The sequence below is a fragment of the Mus musculus genome, chromosome 3 (genome assembly GCF_000001635.26).
Source record: "Mus musculus strain C57BL/6J chromosome 3, GRCm38.p6 C57BL/6J".
Taxonomy (NCBI): Eukaryota; Metazoa; Chordata; class Mammalia; order Rodentia; family Muridae; genus Mus; species Mus musculus.
The window spans coordinates 69,486,921-69,502,674 of NC_000069.6; the positions used below are offsets into that span (position 1 = coordinate 69,486,921).

A 15,754-nucleotide genomic window follows, 5' to 3' on the forward strand; every position below is an offset into this window, starting at 1 on the left:
TGCTTCATGCTACCACATGAACTTGACCTCATAGTAAATGTGAGTTAGCAGAATGATAAACTTAGTAAAAGTTCGTTTCCTGAGGCATCCCAGAAGGATTGTCTCTAGTGATGTGTAGCTTAGTGGTTGGTCATCACGTTACTGCTTAGATTAAAACTTGAGCTTCAGCATTAAGTATGTTCTGTAATTTTCTGTCCTCCACATGCTGGGTTCCCCCTTCGCCATAACCATTGACACAACCGTTGGCAGCCATGGCTCTCCATAGCGATCTAAAATTGCCATAGAAGTGAGACTTCATGGTTGTGCTTCTGGTGAACACCTGGTGCCATCTCTTGAAGGTTCCTAGTTTGTTTTTTTGAGGCAGAATTACGAGGTTAGGAGTACAAGATGGTCTCTCAAGGGTTCTTTCCTTAAATAACCTCTTTAGGTTAGAAGTAGCAAAGACTAAAAATGGCAAGAAGTGACAGTGTTGGCAGGCAGAGAAGAGAAATCACTCTTGCTCTCCTGCGTCCTTGTCCTGGTGGGCAAGGGCATTCACTCTGACTTTCTTCTAAAGTGCCTGGAGCCAAAGAACACCTGTCAGAAGTTAATGATATGTTACCATAAGAAAGATGGATTCCAATGGGGACCTCAGAGAATTAATGTGCGGGCTATGTGCTGGCTGCTGCCAGATCGACACACACACACACACACACACACACTCGTGCACTTCCATTCAAGGGCAGGGAAACCTTGCCTGCAATGAAATATTGCTCATTTGCAGGGAGCGTGGAAGCACCAAGTGTGAGAAGTAGATGTGTGTTATTGGCATGAGCCAGCCATGCATCAGTCCCAAAGGGAAATAAATGGCAGCGCCTCTCCAAAGGGATGGCTCAGAGGGGGACTGCCAAGCCTCCCCTCCTGGTCCTGAGTACACACGTTGGTAGTGTGTGCTGCAAATGCTTATCATAGCTTTCTCCTCACCCCAGCCCCTCCCCATATTCATGGCCTAAAGATTTCTCCCCTAGAGAAACGACTCCCCCAAAATTAGCTACCCTTGCCTCCGTGAGCTAGCTGTAGACCATAAACCACCTCCATGATTAGCTGTAGGCACCAGCTCCTCCTTTGTGGTCATGGGTTCAACCACCCTCCTCCCTGTTCAACTGTATACAATAATATGCAAAACTTCTGGGATGCAGCCCAGGCAACCTCAGCTTTTCTGTGTCTGTGTGTTTCCTTTCTTCATTCCCTGCTGCCCTAGTCAGGTCTGCCTGTCCCTGGAACGGGGCCAGATGTAGCACCCTTCCCTCTTTCCCTCTTTGTTTCGGCATAGAATCTGAAGGATTTATTTCCATGTCACTCTCTGCTTTATCCTGTGCCTACCTAACCACCCTCCCTAAGTTGCCATTTTCCCAAAGCCAACCCCTCTCAGCTCAGTATTTTCAGAATCGATTTCTCTTCTGATCTTCCTATCTTTTTTCTTATGTCAAACTCGGGTCGCTGAGAGTCTCACTGAGCTGAGGGCCTTGAGAGTGAGGGTTAACATTTGCATGTGAGAACAGTGGTAAACTTACTGTCACCTGGTGCAAGATCAGCTCTTTCGCTTAAGACTCTGCTCAAGTTTCCCTTCTGTGAGTGAGACGACCGCTCTGAGCAGTGGCGCATCAGTGGAAGAAAGGGTTCATTTCATCTTAAGGTTTATGGTCCATCATCAAGGGAAGCCAGGACAGGGACTAAAGCAGGAGCTCGAAGCAGCCTCGGGGAAAAGCTGCTTGCTGACTCTCTCATAGGCTAGCACTTAACTAGCTTTTTATGAGATCTTATTTTTTATGTAGAGGAATGTTTTGTGTGCCTGTCTGTCTGGGCACCACATGTGTACAGTGCCCACAGAAGCCAGATGGGGTCATGGGATCCCCTGGGGTTGGAATAGAGACAGTATGAGCTGCCATGTAGATGCTTAGACTCAAACCCAACCCAAGTAAGTCCTCTGGAAGAGCAGCCAGTGTTCTTAACTGCAGAGCTTCTCTTGAGCCCCTTCAGTAGCTTTGATCTGCCTCCCAGGATGACCTGCCTAGGGAATAGAGCCACCCACAGTCAAGGCAATCCCTTACATACATACCAACAGCACTGTCTCATTCCACAGCTGACAGTCTCCCAGATGACTGTGTCCACATAACAGCTAAGGGTAGCTAGAACAGTCTTGGTATGCTAATGCTTTTCATCCAGCCTTAGATCCTATGTCCATTCACAGCATATAACAGAAGCCGCTGCAGTATTTGAGCTTAGATATGGAGCCCAAAGATAAATGGGAAGGACTGCTGTCCATTGTCACATTCTTTTAAAATTATAGTGATAGGTGTATAGACTGACATGATCACTCTATGGTATGGCTAAAAGGAAAGATTTTGTTGTAGATTTGAGGAAGGGAAGGAGAGAGAGAGAGAGAGAGAGAGAGAGAGAGAGAGAGAGAGAGAGAGAGAGAGAGAGAGAGAGAGCGCAGAAGCATCTGGAGAAGTGGGGAGGAAGGGGAAGAGGAAGGGAGAAAGAAAGAAAAGGAAGCAAGAGAAAAAACATACTGAAACTAGCCTGGTTATAGCCAAGGAAAGGAAGCCAGTGGCTCTGGTGTGAGTTTAGGGTAGAGGAGGAGGTGAGAGGGGCTAGGAGGGCGGAATACATACATACTCATATACACAAATACACACACATACACACACACATATATAGAAATGCACAGCAAGAACTTGGGGTGCTGAGGGAAGGAACCTGGAGGCCAGTGTGATCCTTGACACGCCAATAGGCACTGCAGGTAGCCATGTGTCCCTTCACCAGTGATAAGAAAGTTCCCAAGGAATGCTGGCTTCTATCTGACTTTCAGAAATCTTCCTATGGCTGGGGCTGAGCCCGTTTCTAGATATCTGCACTGCTTTTTGGATTCTGGGGAAATGGAGTTTCCTGTGGACCTGACAGATGGCATGTGGTTTCATAGCTCAGTTAAAAATATCTGAAGCCTGTTTGGTTTTGTTTAAGTCCACAAAGGATAAGAATAGGTGCCCACTTGATCTTTGTAAATTCCAAGGGAAGAAAACACCAAGTGGTTTGAAGTCAGGTCTCACTGGAGAATATCTTGCTAATGGGGACACTATCGAAATTCTAGTCCTTGCCATTTTGTTCCACACCACTTACAGTTTCTTGAAGGCAGCTTTGCCATCCTTGAAGCTGCAGCTACGATCACTTCTCTGCCATTTATTTTCCTGAAGAGCTCTAACATTAGTCAAAGCCCTTCAGTAGCTTTTGGCATGGGAGATTTGGGGATGGGAGCTCGGAGTTGTGGTTGTTGGTGTTCGCTAAGATGGGAGATAGGTGGAGAGGTTGAAGACTTTTAATAGTGTAGTGTGTAGCTTCAATTGGCTCTGCTCTTTCAGCACACCCATCAGCACAGCCACGTCTAATTCCCTGCTGCATCCGGTTCTGGGAAATTAAAATTCACTTTCAGTGTTTCTCTTTCCCAGCTACCACCATGCTTTGCTCAAGTGTTCTCACTGACTGGGTCTCAGTGAGGAGCCACTTTACCTTGTAACATGATCACCATGTAGACACTGCTTTCTGTTTTTAAAATGGTGTGAGTGAGAGCGTGCGTGCGTGCGTGAGTGTGTGTGTGTGTGTGTGTGTGTGTGTGTGTGTGTGAGAATGTGTGCCTGTGCATGTGTGTCTGTGTATATGTGTGTGAGTATATGTGTGTGCCTGTGTGTGTGTATGTGTGTGTGTGTATGTGCATGTGTGTATGTGTGTGTGAGAATGTTTGTGTGTATGTGTGTGTATATGTGTGTGTATGTGTATATGCGTGTGTGTGCATATGTGTGTGTGTGTAAAGTTTAGTTTTAGCAGCCCCCTACTCAACCAGGTTTAAATTAATTTGTCCTCTGTAAGCCTGTTTCCCTATCTTTAAAACCCATTAAAGTTCTTGTGTAGGTGAAATAATAACATTTAAAATATTCAGGATATTGCCGGTACAGAGAAACAGTCTTATATGATCTGAAAATTGCAGAAAAGTAACTATGTTTTTAAGTCATCCGAACTTTTACTAATAAGATAACTGATGAAAACACGTTACCGTAGCTCAACCCATTTCCCCTCACACATGGAATAAATAAACTGTTTTTCAATTTCCACTTACTGTGAACATTTTCTCATATAGGTTATTCTTTCCTAACATTTTAATGACTGTGTTATATCTGAAGGGACCAGCAGTGGGCACAAGACACCCAAGACCGGGCTCTCAGTACAAAGGAGATTTATGTCCCCAGAGGGACAGAGGGCAGGGATAAGGGACAAACCTAGGAGGTAGAGGAAGGGGAGAAGAAAGGGACAAGGGAGAGGGGAGGGACATTTGCCCCAAGGAACAAAGGACTGCATCTGGATAGAGAGGAGACAGGTGGTTTCCAGCACCCACACAGCAGCTCTCAGCCACCTCTAATCTGTGTTCCAGGGCATCTGGTGCCCTCCTGGCTACACCCATGTTATGATCTCACAGACAAGCAGCCATGCATAGGGAGGGAGTGAAGTCCTGAACAAATGCAGTTCTGGGTCACGGCGTTCCTTGGCATGAGCCACCCATGTCAAGGAGCAAGGCCTCCAAGGCACGTGACACTGGCAAAGCCTTCCTCCTCTAGGAAAGGAAAGCCCTTCCCCTGGTCCTGGTCTGAGGAGGAGGGATTTACTACTGTGTGTAAAAATTAGCCAATGCAGCTACCTCCTGGGTGTTTGAGCCTGAGACTGCTCATCCACAGCTACTGAGACTAGCTAATTTCTCCTCCTTGGTGGCTGGACATAATAAACAGTTTGAGGTTCCTGGTTGTTGTAATAGGTATGGCTCCATCAAAATGGGCACATTCCACACAACTCTAGCTTTTCTGTGTACGTGTGTCCATCCTTGCTGCCCCTACTCAGGTTTCCATGGCCAAGCCATGCTGGGGATGGCAGATGTGACGCAATGTGTGTGCACATACTTGCATGCATAAAAAGTATCTTTTCAAGGTAAATGTATGCTTATCTTATTTAACTTCTCTTATGTTTAAGTAATTTAAAAGTAACTAATTTTTTTAAGTTACTGAGCAAAGCATTGGTCTCATCATGGCATTTTCCAAACAAGAATTGTTTTTCCTCCTCTTCCTTCTCCCCAGCCCTCCTCCTCTAGCTCACGCACTTCCACCTCTAGTATTCTCTTTTCTGCTTTCACACATGTGATCAACAATTGAACTTTAATAAACACGTTCTCACACAAGGCTACACAGTCATCTTTGAATGTTACTTTTTTTTTTTATTCCTAGAAAAAACAACTACCAGGTGTGAATAGCTTTCAGCTTTTCGTTGCCTTTGTGCAGTGTCTGTCCATAAGTGTGGTCTGGTTTACCCTTCAGCTGCCAGTGTGGAAGGCTGCCCTCCCATCCTTCTGGTTTAGTGCGTGTGCAGTGACCTCCATTCCTACTGGCCTCTCTGAACTCATACTCGCTGTCTTCTAGATCCCTTTTCTCATCCTCCAGTAAGTGCTTCTTACCTCCCAGTTTGGCTTGGCAAATCTCAGCACACTAGTTTCTGAGTATTCTTCCCACATTTCCTTCCCCATCTTAATAGCTCTCCCTAGAGACTCAGCACCTACCACGACTCACGTACTAAATAGGCATGTTGCTTTATCTCAGGTTCCCTGACTTTTTATGTCGCTTTATAAGTGTTTGCTCTTTCTTCCAATACTTTATGTGCAGTTTGCACACACACCAGCCTTGCAGGTTCCTCTATGGAAGAGTTTGATGTTTCTCCAGCACTATCAAGTACAATCGTGTCTTCCTCCTCTGACAGCTAAGGAATTAGAGCTGCCTGACTGGCAGGTCTCCTTTTAAAGATGAGTTCCTTCCATAATAAAACACACTTTACACCTCCACATTTTTAATCTGTGTCAATTATTTCTTAAAGAAGATACCACTGTAATAGTGTGTGGGTTTTAGCCCAGTGAATGGGATTGGCGCTCTCCGGGGTTTATGTCCTTCGTCATTCTGCACCCTTCCTGTCACTGTTTTTCCACTCACTGGGTTCCTGGTATACCTGCCTATCCTCCTCTTGTCTTGGGTGGTACAGGGAGGAAGCAGGCCTTTCCTGGGTTGCCCTGAGGAGTCAGTTCCCTTCACTCCGGTTCTTCTAGAAGCCACTGTCTGCTCAGGTCCTGTCGGAGGGAATCTGACTTTCCTTCCACTTCCTGCACTACCGCCCAGACTGCCTGACAACCTACTCAAGCCCAAACCTGAAGGCCTAGGAAGCCCTCCAGAGACAGCCATAGCTGGGACAGTCAGTCCTGGGGGGGCACCTTCTGACTCCAAAAAGGGTCCCTAGCAGATCCAAGCTAAGGGCCGAAAAGGGAAACGAGACAGTAGAGAGCAAATGGTGATGGAGAGGAAGGCGTGGAGGAAAGTATTGTAAACAGATTTGTGAAACGTTTCATCTGCTGCTTGGATGGTGTGGGACTGGATGTGAACTGTTACTCTTCCAAACAAAGGCAATAGTGACAACTGAAGACTAGGCGTATTGTGGTTCCCAGGAGAAAAGCAGACCCCTTCCTAATCTGTATCTAGAACTGTGAGCAGGAAATCTGGAGGCAGTGGATCATCACCATCCAAGAGTTCTTCCCCAAAGCTATCTCAGAGTCCCCAGTGCATGCATACTGTCAAGGTGTTAAGCTTCTGTTGTACAAATTCTGAAGCAGATGCTGTGAGGGCCTGGCAGTGTGTAAGAGCCAATACTGAGTCCCACCATGCTAAGTGGCTAAGCTCCCTGCATCAAGACAAAAGTTGGAAAGCTGGAGGGTACTCTGAGTAGAACCCATGGAAATTACATTGGACAGCACTAACTGTGAGGAGCATCTGGAATGACAGGCAGAGCCTCACCAAACCCATGGCTATCTACTTGCCCTTGGTGTTTTTATGAAGGAAGAATGACCGAGGCAGGGGTCGCTTGGGAAAGTACTATATGAATGAGAGGAGCTATTTTATTGTCTTATTTATTGGTTAAAGTTGTAAGAGTGGGCAAGTTAGGGTCTAGACCTCCAAGAACGTCTGTCATTGATTAAAGACAGGTAAGTGGGGCCAGAGAGATGGCTCAGGGTTAAGGGTACTCACTGATCTCATAGGCTCAGTTCTCAGCACTCACGTGGTGACTCACAGTCATCCATAGGTCCAGTTCCCGGGCATCAACTGCTTTCTTGTGACCTCCTTGGGCACTAAGTATGCATGGTGCACATACATACGAGCAGGCAGAGTACCTATCCACATAAAATAAATCTAAAATGAAAATTTAAAAAAAAGTAATTCCAAATTTTAATTTTGCCAGTAAAATTTTTTAATTTAAATTAGTCTTTGAATTTTCTCTTATTTCTGAGATCATTCCAGTCTCATTTAAAAATATGCTTTGAACATAAGCTCCTGCTTGAACATAAGGGTTAGCTGCCATTTGGATCCATTTAAAGTGTCACTCTGTGTAAAGGGGGTTCTTGAAATATCATAACAGAATCTAATATTTGCCAAGAGTTGTCTCCTTCTGTTTCCCCTGTGATTCTTCAGCAAGAGCTCTGTGTGCGAAGTTACAGAATTGAAATTGCCAAAGTGTAGCCCTGATACCATAGACACAGAAATTCTTGAGACCTGCAGTATGATTGTAATTAGGAAAGTAAATTTCACTTTAAACACCATCCGGAGGCACAACTGGGAAGAAATAATGTAGTGTGTTTTCAGTAACAAAGAATAGATCAATATTTTAAAATGTGATAAATTATAGAGCCCTTCCCTGTGTCTCATAAATATTCCAACAAGCACATTGTTAAAGACAGATGCTGCCCTGACTCGCAGGGTAGTGTGTTTAAATATAGTTATTCTGCAGTGTCAGCACGTTGCTGTCTAATGTCAGGAGAAGCTTGTTATTAAACTCTAGAATTCAATGTGTTATGCTAATGTGCTGCTGAGTCCATTTACATTTTATGGAACAATTTTATTTGTTCTGCACTTGCTGGCTGCCAGAGAAAGTGAGCTCTAGTTGGTGATATTTTGAAGCTGTAACATCAGCATCCAATTTCAGGAATTCAACTTGTAAATCTGGAAGTTGGTGTTAGATGCTATCGTTAGCCACTCTGTGGGCCCAAATCATAGCTTGCACGCCATTCCCCAGTGTACCTTCTGGAAAGCCAGTTGTCCTCATCCAAGGTTAAGTTGTGACATTTAAGTTAAGACATTTGAGAAGGAAGCTATGAAGGCTACAAGGAAGTGCATTTTAAATGACAATAGTGATGAAAATGCAAACCCTCCTGAATGCAGACAGCAAGAAGCATCTTTTATAGTTGGGATGTATCCTTTCTGTGTCCTCATCCTCAGTATGTGTGTGCACGTGTGTGTGCTTTACATGGGTGGGATGGGCTGTGTCTGGTAGTTCACAGCTTTGCTTGTAACTTCAGCACTCTGTGATTTCTTCCTTGCCCATATAGCACCTGCTATTCTCTTATTCTGTGAAGAAACACCCTGGCCTTCTTCTGATTCACAGCATACACACACACACACATACACACACACCATACACACACACACACCACACAGGCGCACGTGCACACGCACGCGCACACACACACATGTGCCGTCTTATTTTAAAGTACACATATTTTGTTTCTGTTTTCAGTTAACAGGAAGTATATGCACTATGGGATGGTTAAATTTAACTAAATGAAGCTGCATCAGCCACTGCGTATGGTGGCACACACCTTTGATCCCAGAGCTTACAAGGCAGAGATCTCGTGAATTTAAGGATAGCCTTGTCTACACAGCAAGTAATGTCCAGGCCAGCCAGTAATGCCTGGGACGACCCTGTCTCAAAAGAAATGAACCAAGATCACCTCCCATGGTTATCCTTTTAGTGATGACATCATCACACACGGCATCCGTGCTCTGCAGTTTTCAGAATACAGTGCACCATTATTACTGTGGTCACCATTCTTGATTAGATCTATTGATATGCATCCTTCCAAACTAGTAGGAAAATAATCTTTAAAAACAGCCGCACCCTGACTACCCAGCCTCTGGTAAGTGTATGCTCTGGTTCTAGGAAATCTACTTCTTCTTCTTTTTTTTTTAAGGTTTATTTATTTATTTTCTGTACATGAGTGAGCTGAAAATCTACTTCTTAATGTTATATATTTGATATTGTGTTTCATATGAATTTTAGGATCTTTTTCTATTGCGGTGAAAAATGTCTTTGGTACTTTGGGTAGGGCTTGCATTGAACCTATGGATCACTGATGGTAGAGATTGTATTGAATCTATAGATCACTGTGGGTAGGGCTTGCATTGAATCTATGGATCATGTCGGGTTGGGGTTGTATTGAATCTATGGATCACATTGTGTAGGGATTGCACGTTGGGTAATAATCTTCTAATCCATGAACATGAGGGACTTTCATTTATTTGTAGCCCATACCTTAAAAAACTCACAATTAATAGTTATATGAGTCTATGTAGATGGGACTTTTCTTTGTTCTGGCCCCAAACCAAGTTGATCTCATTAGCAGTGTCCTTGAAATTCTTTAGTGGCTACAGATATAATTTTTGGCATATTTTTTTAAATCTTTTTTGTTTTTGATTCAGTTTTATGTACCCCAAACTGGCCTTGAGCTCACTGTTGCAGCCAGATGTGAACCGCCAAGCATATCCCACGTTTGAACAGTATATGTCCACCCTCATTTATTAGATTGTTACCTTTAGACAGTATGTGGAGGAAACAGGAGTGAAATGCAAGATATCAGACCTGACACTCTCCAGAGTTTAGGAGTGATAGAATTCCTCTGATTGACACATATCACTGTGCCATTTAATGTCCCCCATGTCGTATGGTTTAACTGTCATACTGAGTCTCACCTGGGAGGGAGAAGAGTATTCAGCCACACATTCTACCAGAGGAACCCATCAGAATCTTCAGGAAGGCCTTCATCAAAATATGTCAGCCCTCCAGTCCCCAGGTGGAGTGTGCCTAACTGGCTGAGATTCTCTGCATGTAATTTCAGATGTAACTAGTTGGAAATATGTCATACGCAGGATGTAGAAGCAAACTCCAAGCAAACAGACAAAAGGAACAAATTGATATAATAATGATAATAATGATAATGATAATAATGATAATAGAACCAATAATACAAAGTCCGTTCATTCCTCTCTCTCTCTCTCTTTCTCTCTCTCTCTCTCTCTCTCTCTCTCTCTCTCTTTCTTTCTTTCTTTCTTTCTTATTTCTTTCTTGTGGGAATTGAACCTAGGACCTAGAGAGCAACTGCTCCACCGTCCCTCTTTCTATGTGTGCCAGAGCTCCAATATCGGAGTTAGCATAAGCTTCTTTCCACCCACTTCACAGGACTTCTTTTGGACATTGGTGGGTGGAGACTAGCAAAGCTCAGTTGTGAGGCATGGACCACACAGGATGGAAGTGTCTTCTGTGGGTGGAGACCAGCAATGTACAGTGGAGGTGTGGGCTTCAGAGGACGGGAATGTCTTTTGCAGATGTGTGCCAGACAAATTATCATGATTCAGCCTCTCTGAACTCATTGGAATTGAAAGCCTGGGTACTAACTCTGAGTACACATAACTGTCATCTTCCATGCCTTTAAACTAGATGGAAGGCTTCTGGGGTTCTGACAGTTTGAAGATTCATCTTCCTGCATGCATTGGAATCTAAAAGTCACAATGACAAAGACAGGTGTGCCTGGAGGTTGGATCCACAGTACTCTGAGAACTCTATAGCCTCTGGGGTAAATGAGAAGCCTACGATGAGTACTAAGGGGGTTCTCTGTTTATGTACAGACTGCAGCGGAATATGTAAAATCTCGACTCCCAGAGGCTCTTAAGCAGCACCTTCAGGATTATGAGAAGGACAAAGAAAACAGTGTTCTGACCTACCAGACCATCCTCGAGCAGCAGATCTTGTCAATTGACCGGGAAATGCTGGAAAAGTTGACAGTCTCCTATGATGAAGCAGGTACGTTACTGATACACTCCGGCCCTACCCCTCCCACCCCCCCCCACCCCCCGCAGAACTCCCAGACCTGGGCTAAATCTGGGCTTTTCTGAAGTAGCTGATTAAGGACAAACAGGACTCTACGCTCTATCAGTGGTTGGTGAGTGAATCAAATCCCTTTAAGCTTTTGCTCACTGTAAATGGAGTGTTTCTGGCTGTTGATCAGCTGCGCTGCTATTGATCTAACCTTCAAAAGGCACTTCGATTTTGAATACTAGATGAAGATCTTTACCTCTAGTCATCTCACAGCTATATCTGATTTGGGTAATTTTTTTTCTAATATCAGAGATTGTATTTTCTCAAGTGGTTCTTGCCCAGCTCCTTGAGACTTTAGCTGGATCTGGGCTTTCTTTTCCTCAACAACTCCAATGGCATCTGTTCTCTAACACCACCTCAGACATTTGGTTGACTTTGTACTCTTCATCTGGTCCAAACCACACTTCTCAGGGAAGCCATACTCAGACTTCCTTCTTATGCCATTATTATCTGTTGTATAGCCCATGAGCTGTAGCCAATTTTATTGAAACTGAGTGCAGTATTATTTAGACTCATTGAAACCTTTAGTAAGATGAAATTTAAGGCTGGCATGTGGCTCAGGTGTCTGGTGTCCTGGTTTGTTTTCTATCGGTGTGATAAAATACTGACCAGAAACTGCTTGAGAAGGAAAGACTGTATTTCATCTTACATTCCCAAGTAACAGTCCATCACTGACGGCTGTCTAGGCTGAGGCGTGGATGGATGCTGCTTACTGGCTTGCACACCATGGCTTGCCCAGCCCGCTGTGGGTTTAGTCCCCAGCACCACATAAAGCTCAGAGCCTTGTTCAACAAACCAGCCTGTAGCATGTTCAGACATGTTCATATGCTTGGCCTTGAACTTTAGAGACAAATCCTCCCGTGCAGAATTAATCAGCAAGCAGTAGAAATAAAGACAGGCTTGAGGGTTCTAGGGTCCAGGTTCCCAGCCTCTATTTGGGTGGACACTCTGCTTTTCATTTCATATAATTGAGCTAATATTCCATTGGGTTGTTCTAATAATAAAGTATGTGATATTTGGTACTGAGGTCCTTAGAAAACATAATGAATGCCGCAAATGCTTAAGGATATATTTGGATCTTTCCATCTCTACAGACAATGTGAGGAGTTCTTAGGTCCTTTTTATGGTGGGCGGGCAGGTAGGGCTTGGGAGACAGAAAAATTTTCAGGCTCTTTGGAAACCTTGAGAAACTGAGCAACATCTATGTCAGTCACAGCATGAAATCGGCTTGGCTTTGGTCATTGCTGTCTGTCTGAACAGGGTGGCAGGTCTGGTGGAGACTGGATGGACACACATGGATGAATAAATGATACTGCATTGTAAAACCAGAAGGTCACTACCTCCTCCTCTAGAGCAAAGTAAGACAGGAAAAATAGGAAAAAATGTTGCTGCACAGTAGTAAACTATTACATTGTAATATGAACCATCCTGAATGGACGCTAAAGGCATCCAAAACTGTGAGATCAGCACCCCACACCGAGAGCCTCATCAGCATCCCACACCGAGACCCTCAGCACCCCACACCGAGACCCTCAGTGCCCCACACCGAGACCCTCAGTGCCCCACTGGCCTCTGTGTCTCACCTTTCTCCCCAAGCTGTCTGAGCTTCCGCTTTCTCACATCTTAAATTCCACTATCCCGTAGTTAGGAAGGGGTGGGTTATTGGTTAGGGATACCCTGGTCTCTGGAGAGGTCATTGCTCATCCACTGCAGAGCAAGCCCAAGTGACTTAGTGGCACTTATCACCATCTATGGCTTCTAAACGTCTAGAATATAATTAATAGGGGGAAATCCTTCATCATTGTCTACAGCGTTGGCTCAGAACCTTTCCCTCTCCCCTGCTCCTCCCTTAAAAAAAAAATCAAAGACAAAAAAACTGCTTTTCCTCTCATTTAAATACAGCAAAATTAAAACCTGTTTACTTAATCTAAATATCCAGCAGCTTGAAATTCAGCAAAAAAAAAAAAAAAGGCAATAAGCAAGAACTCCGTGTGCAAATCCATACTCTACAAGTGGAGACGAGGGTCAGTCAGCTCAAGGTTATCTCCGGCAACATAGGGAATTTGACACTTAGCCTGAGCTATAAGATACCTTGTTTCATAAACGGGATAAAAAGAAATGCGTCCATACCATGCCACAGAACTTAGAGACATGACAAACACAGCAGCAGCTGTCCAGCCTCACCTGGAACCTACCTGTCTTCAGTGATGTAGCCCTAAAGTCATCTCTTATCGTATTGGACAACGGCAGGTCCAAGCTGAAGGTATCAGGGCAGGAACTGTTTCACTGTAAAATAGTTGCCTGTAGCTGCCTATGCCAGAAGGGATGGGCAAATCTTTCTGCAGCCCCTATTATAAGGATTCTAGCCCCACTCAAGAAGGCCCTGCCCTCCTGGCCTGGTCACCTTACAAGTGGCATCACTGTGGGAACAGTTATTCAGACTCCCATGGCCGTCACAGGAGGGCAGCTGTTTCCCAATAGGCAAGCTTTAGCCTCACTCTTGCTGAGGTTTCTGCTGCGGTTGTCTTTAGGCGTGGCTGCAGGTCTGCCATATCACGACAGCAAAAGCACATAGCAGAGTGACGTTGCTCTCTTCATGGTGCCCAGGAAGCAAAGGGAGACAAGATGGGTCCTTAGACAAGGCATAGCCCCAAGGTGTGGCCTCTCATTTTCCCTGGCCTTCAGACAAAGCCATGAATCCATTGTTGGATCATTGCATTGATTGGGTCAGAGCCACTATGGCCCAGTTATAATCATCAGATACATCAGCTGAGGACCAAGCTTTCTACACTAAAGACAACTTCATATCCAGGTCACCACAGGATACAGATGAAGATAAGAAAACAACACGTGACTGTAGGACTGGTTTAGGGTTGTTATTTGATAAAAACGTGGCCTTCGAAACAAAAGATACAGATTCTGTTCCTAACTCTGCTGCCAAGCAGATATATGGCTTCAAGTAACTACACCTTCATAAAGGCCACTTGCCTATAGATGGACGGCATGAATATAGTCTCATGGACACCGTCTAAGTCCGACATGATTTCTCTGGTCTCCTCAGACTGCAGAGTTTGGGTAGCGGTATGTTCTGAGGCTGCATGTGACTCGAGCTTTCTGTTTGCCCTCTTGCCTCTCCCTGCCGCTGTCATTTGTGCTGAATAACTGAGTAAAAGGTGACATTTCCTCATGGTGTCTCCTCAGTGTTTGCCCATGAAAATGCAGATGATTGGTGATGGACAGGAAGTGACCCTGGCTGCAAGTAGTACCGATTGGGGGTGTGGACAGGTGAAGGCGGGAGGATCGGAAGGCCAGCCTGGACTACTAGAGACTGTCTCAAAACAGCAAATCAAATACTGCAAGCCTCTAAGCTTTTGAAAGAAAATGTCCTGAGCTCCGTCATTGGTGGGCGCTCACTAAGGTGGTTTAGACTCTTTCATTAGCATTTGTCAATGCTAAGCAAAATGCAGACTAGGAAGTGAGGTGTGGTTTATATTTAATCTAATGCTGTGTTTATTTAAGTCAGAGCACACATCCAAGTTAGCGTAGAGAGATTTCCAAGGAAGCAATGACATTATCTGTGAAAACAATTGAAACAGCATTTCCGACAATCTGAGAAAGCAGTCGGTCTGCTGCTGCTCCTTACCACAACAGTCAGGGCAGAGAACCTTTCTGCATATTGTTTATTTCTATGCTTTATGTATTTATGTTGATTGCTTTATTGTGATTTATGTTTATTTACTATGATTTATTCTCTATGTCCCTGTATGTGACCTTACATTCTGTTTTTAATTGTCCTGTGTGCTTGTGCATGAATAAATAACCTATGGCTCTTTGCTAAAAAGATACATTAGTATGGCTTTGAGTGGGAGGGATGGTGGGGAGAGCAGACCCATTTCTACTTGAGAGTTACTGAGCCTGTGGCCCTAAGCCTTGGGGCCAGAGTCTGGAAACAGGAACAGAGATGACTTCTTATCCTTCATGCCTGCAGGATGCCATCTTGTCCCAGGTTACCTTGAGACAGTTTCCCAGACTGCTGCTTAGATCTGCATTTCTGGGCTCTGTTCTCAGACCAGCAAGGACCATTATTTCTATTCTTAGTAGATCACTAGCAAGGCAGCCTCGCAGTGAGCCCAAGGATCAGCTGCGGAGCTAAGGGAGTCACGTGGTGCAGGCCAGGCAAGGCAAGAGTTGAGCAGGCTGTGAATTGTGTTAACCTGAGCCCTCTGGTACACCCGGGACCTGCAGATCCATTTCCAGGCAGTCACTCAGCTTCCGCCTGGGAGGTGAGGACAAAGCAGCCACAATGTTTCAGCGATTCTGGATGGAGCTGAGAGCTGACCTGAAGTGAAATTACAGAGAAGTCTCATCAAACACTGGTGTGATTTTTAGAGAAATAGCTTTTAAAGGGGGAGGAGAAATGTGCTGTTAGCAATTTAGAAAGTCGCTGAAGGGTCCCCCCCTGTTGAGACTACTTTACTCCCTTTGAAATGGATGATACCTGAGAGTTCCTTCCCTGGTTTAATTGAGCCATTAGTGTCAGAATTATCAGTTGTCCAAAACGGAAAGCCATTTACTGTCACGGGAAGGAACTGACTGCACTTCCAGAAAACCAGACTCAGGAGAGTGGGAATTATTTAGGGCCTTCCAGGTTTTC

The 15,754-nt window shown here is 44.6% G+C and overlaps 1 protein-coding gene across 2 annotated transcripts in view; it reads left to right on the top strand.

Moving 5' to 3' along the window:
- The window catches only part of Ppm1l (protein phosphatase 1 (formerly 2C)-like), a 243,881-nt gene that overhangs the window by 170,003 nt on the left and 58,124 nt on the right, over window positions 1–15,754 (top strand). For both annotated transcript variants that reach the window (NM_178726.3, XM_006501470.3), the window contains exon 2: window positions 10,851–11,025. In NM_178726.3, coding sequence (NP_848841.2) covers window positions 10,851–11,025 — 175 coding nt within the window. The remainder of the gene's footprint in view (window positions 1–10,850; window positions 11,026–15,754) is intronic.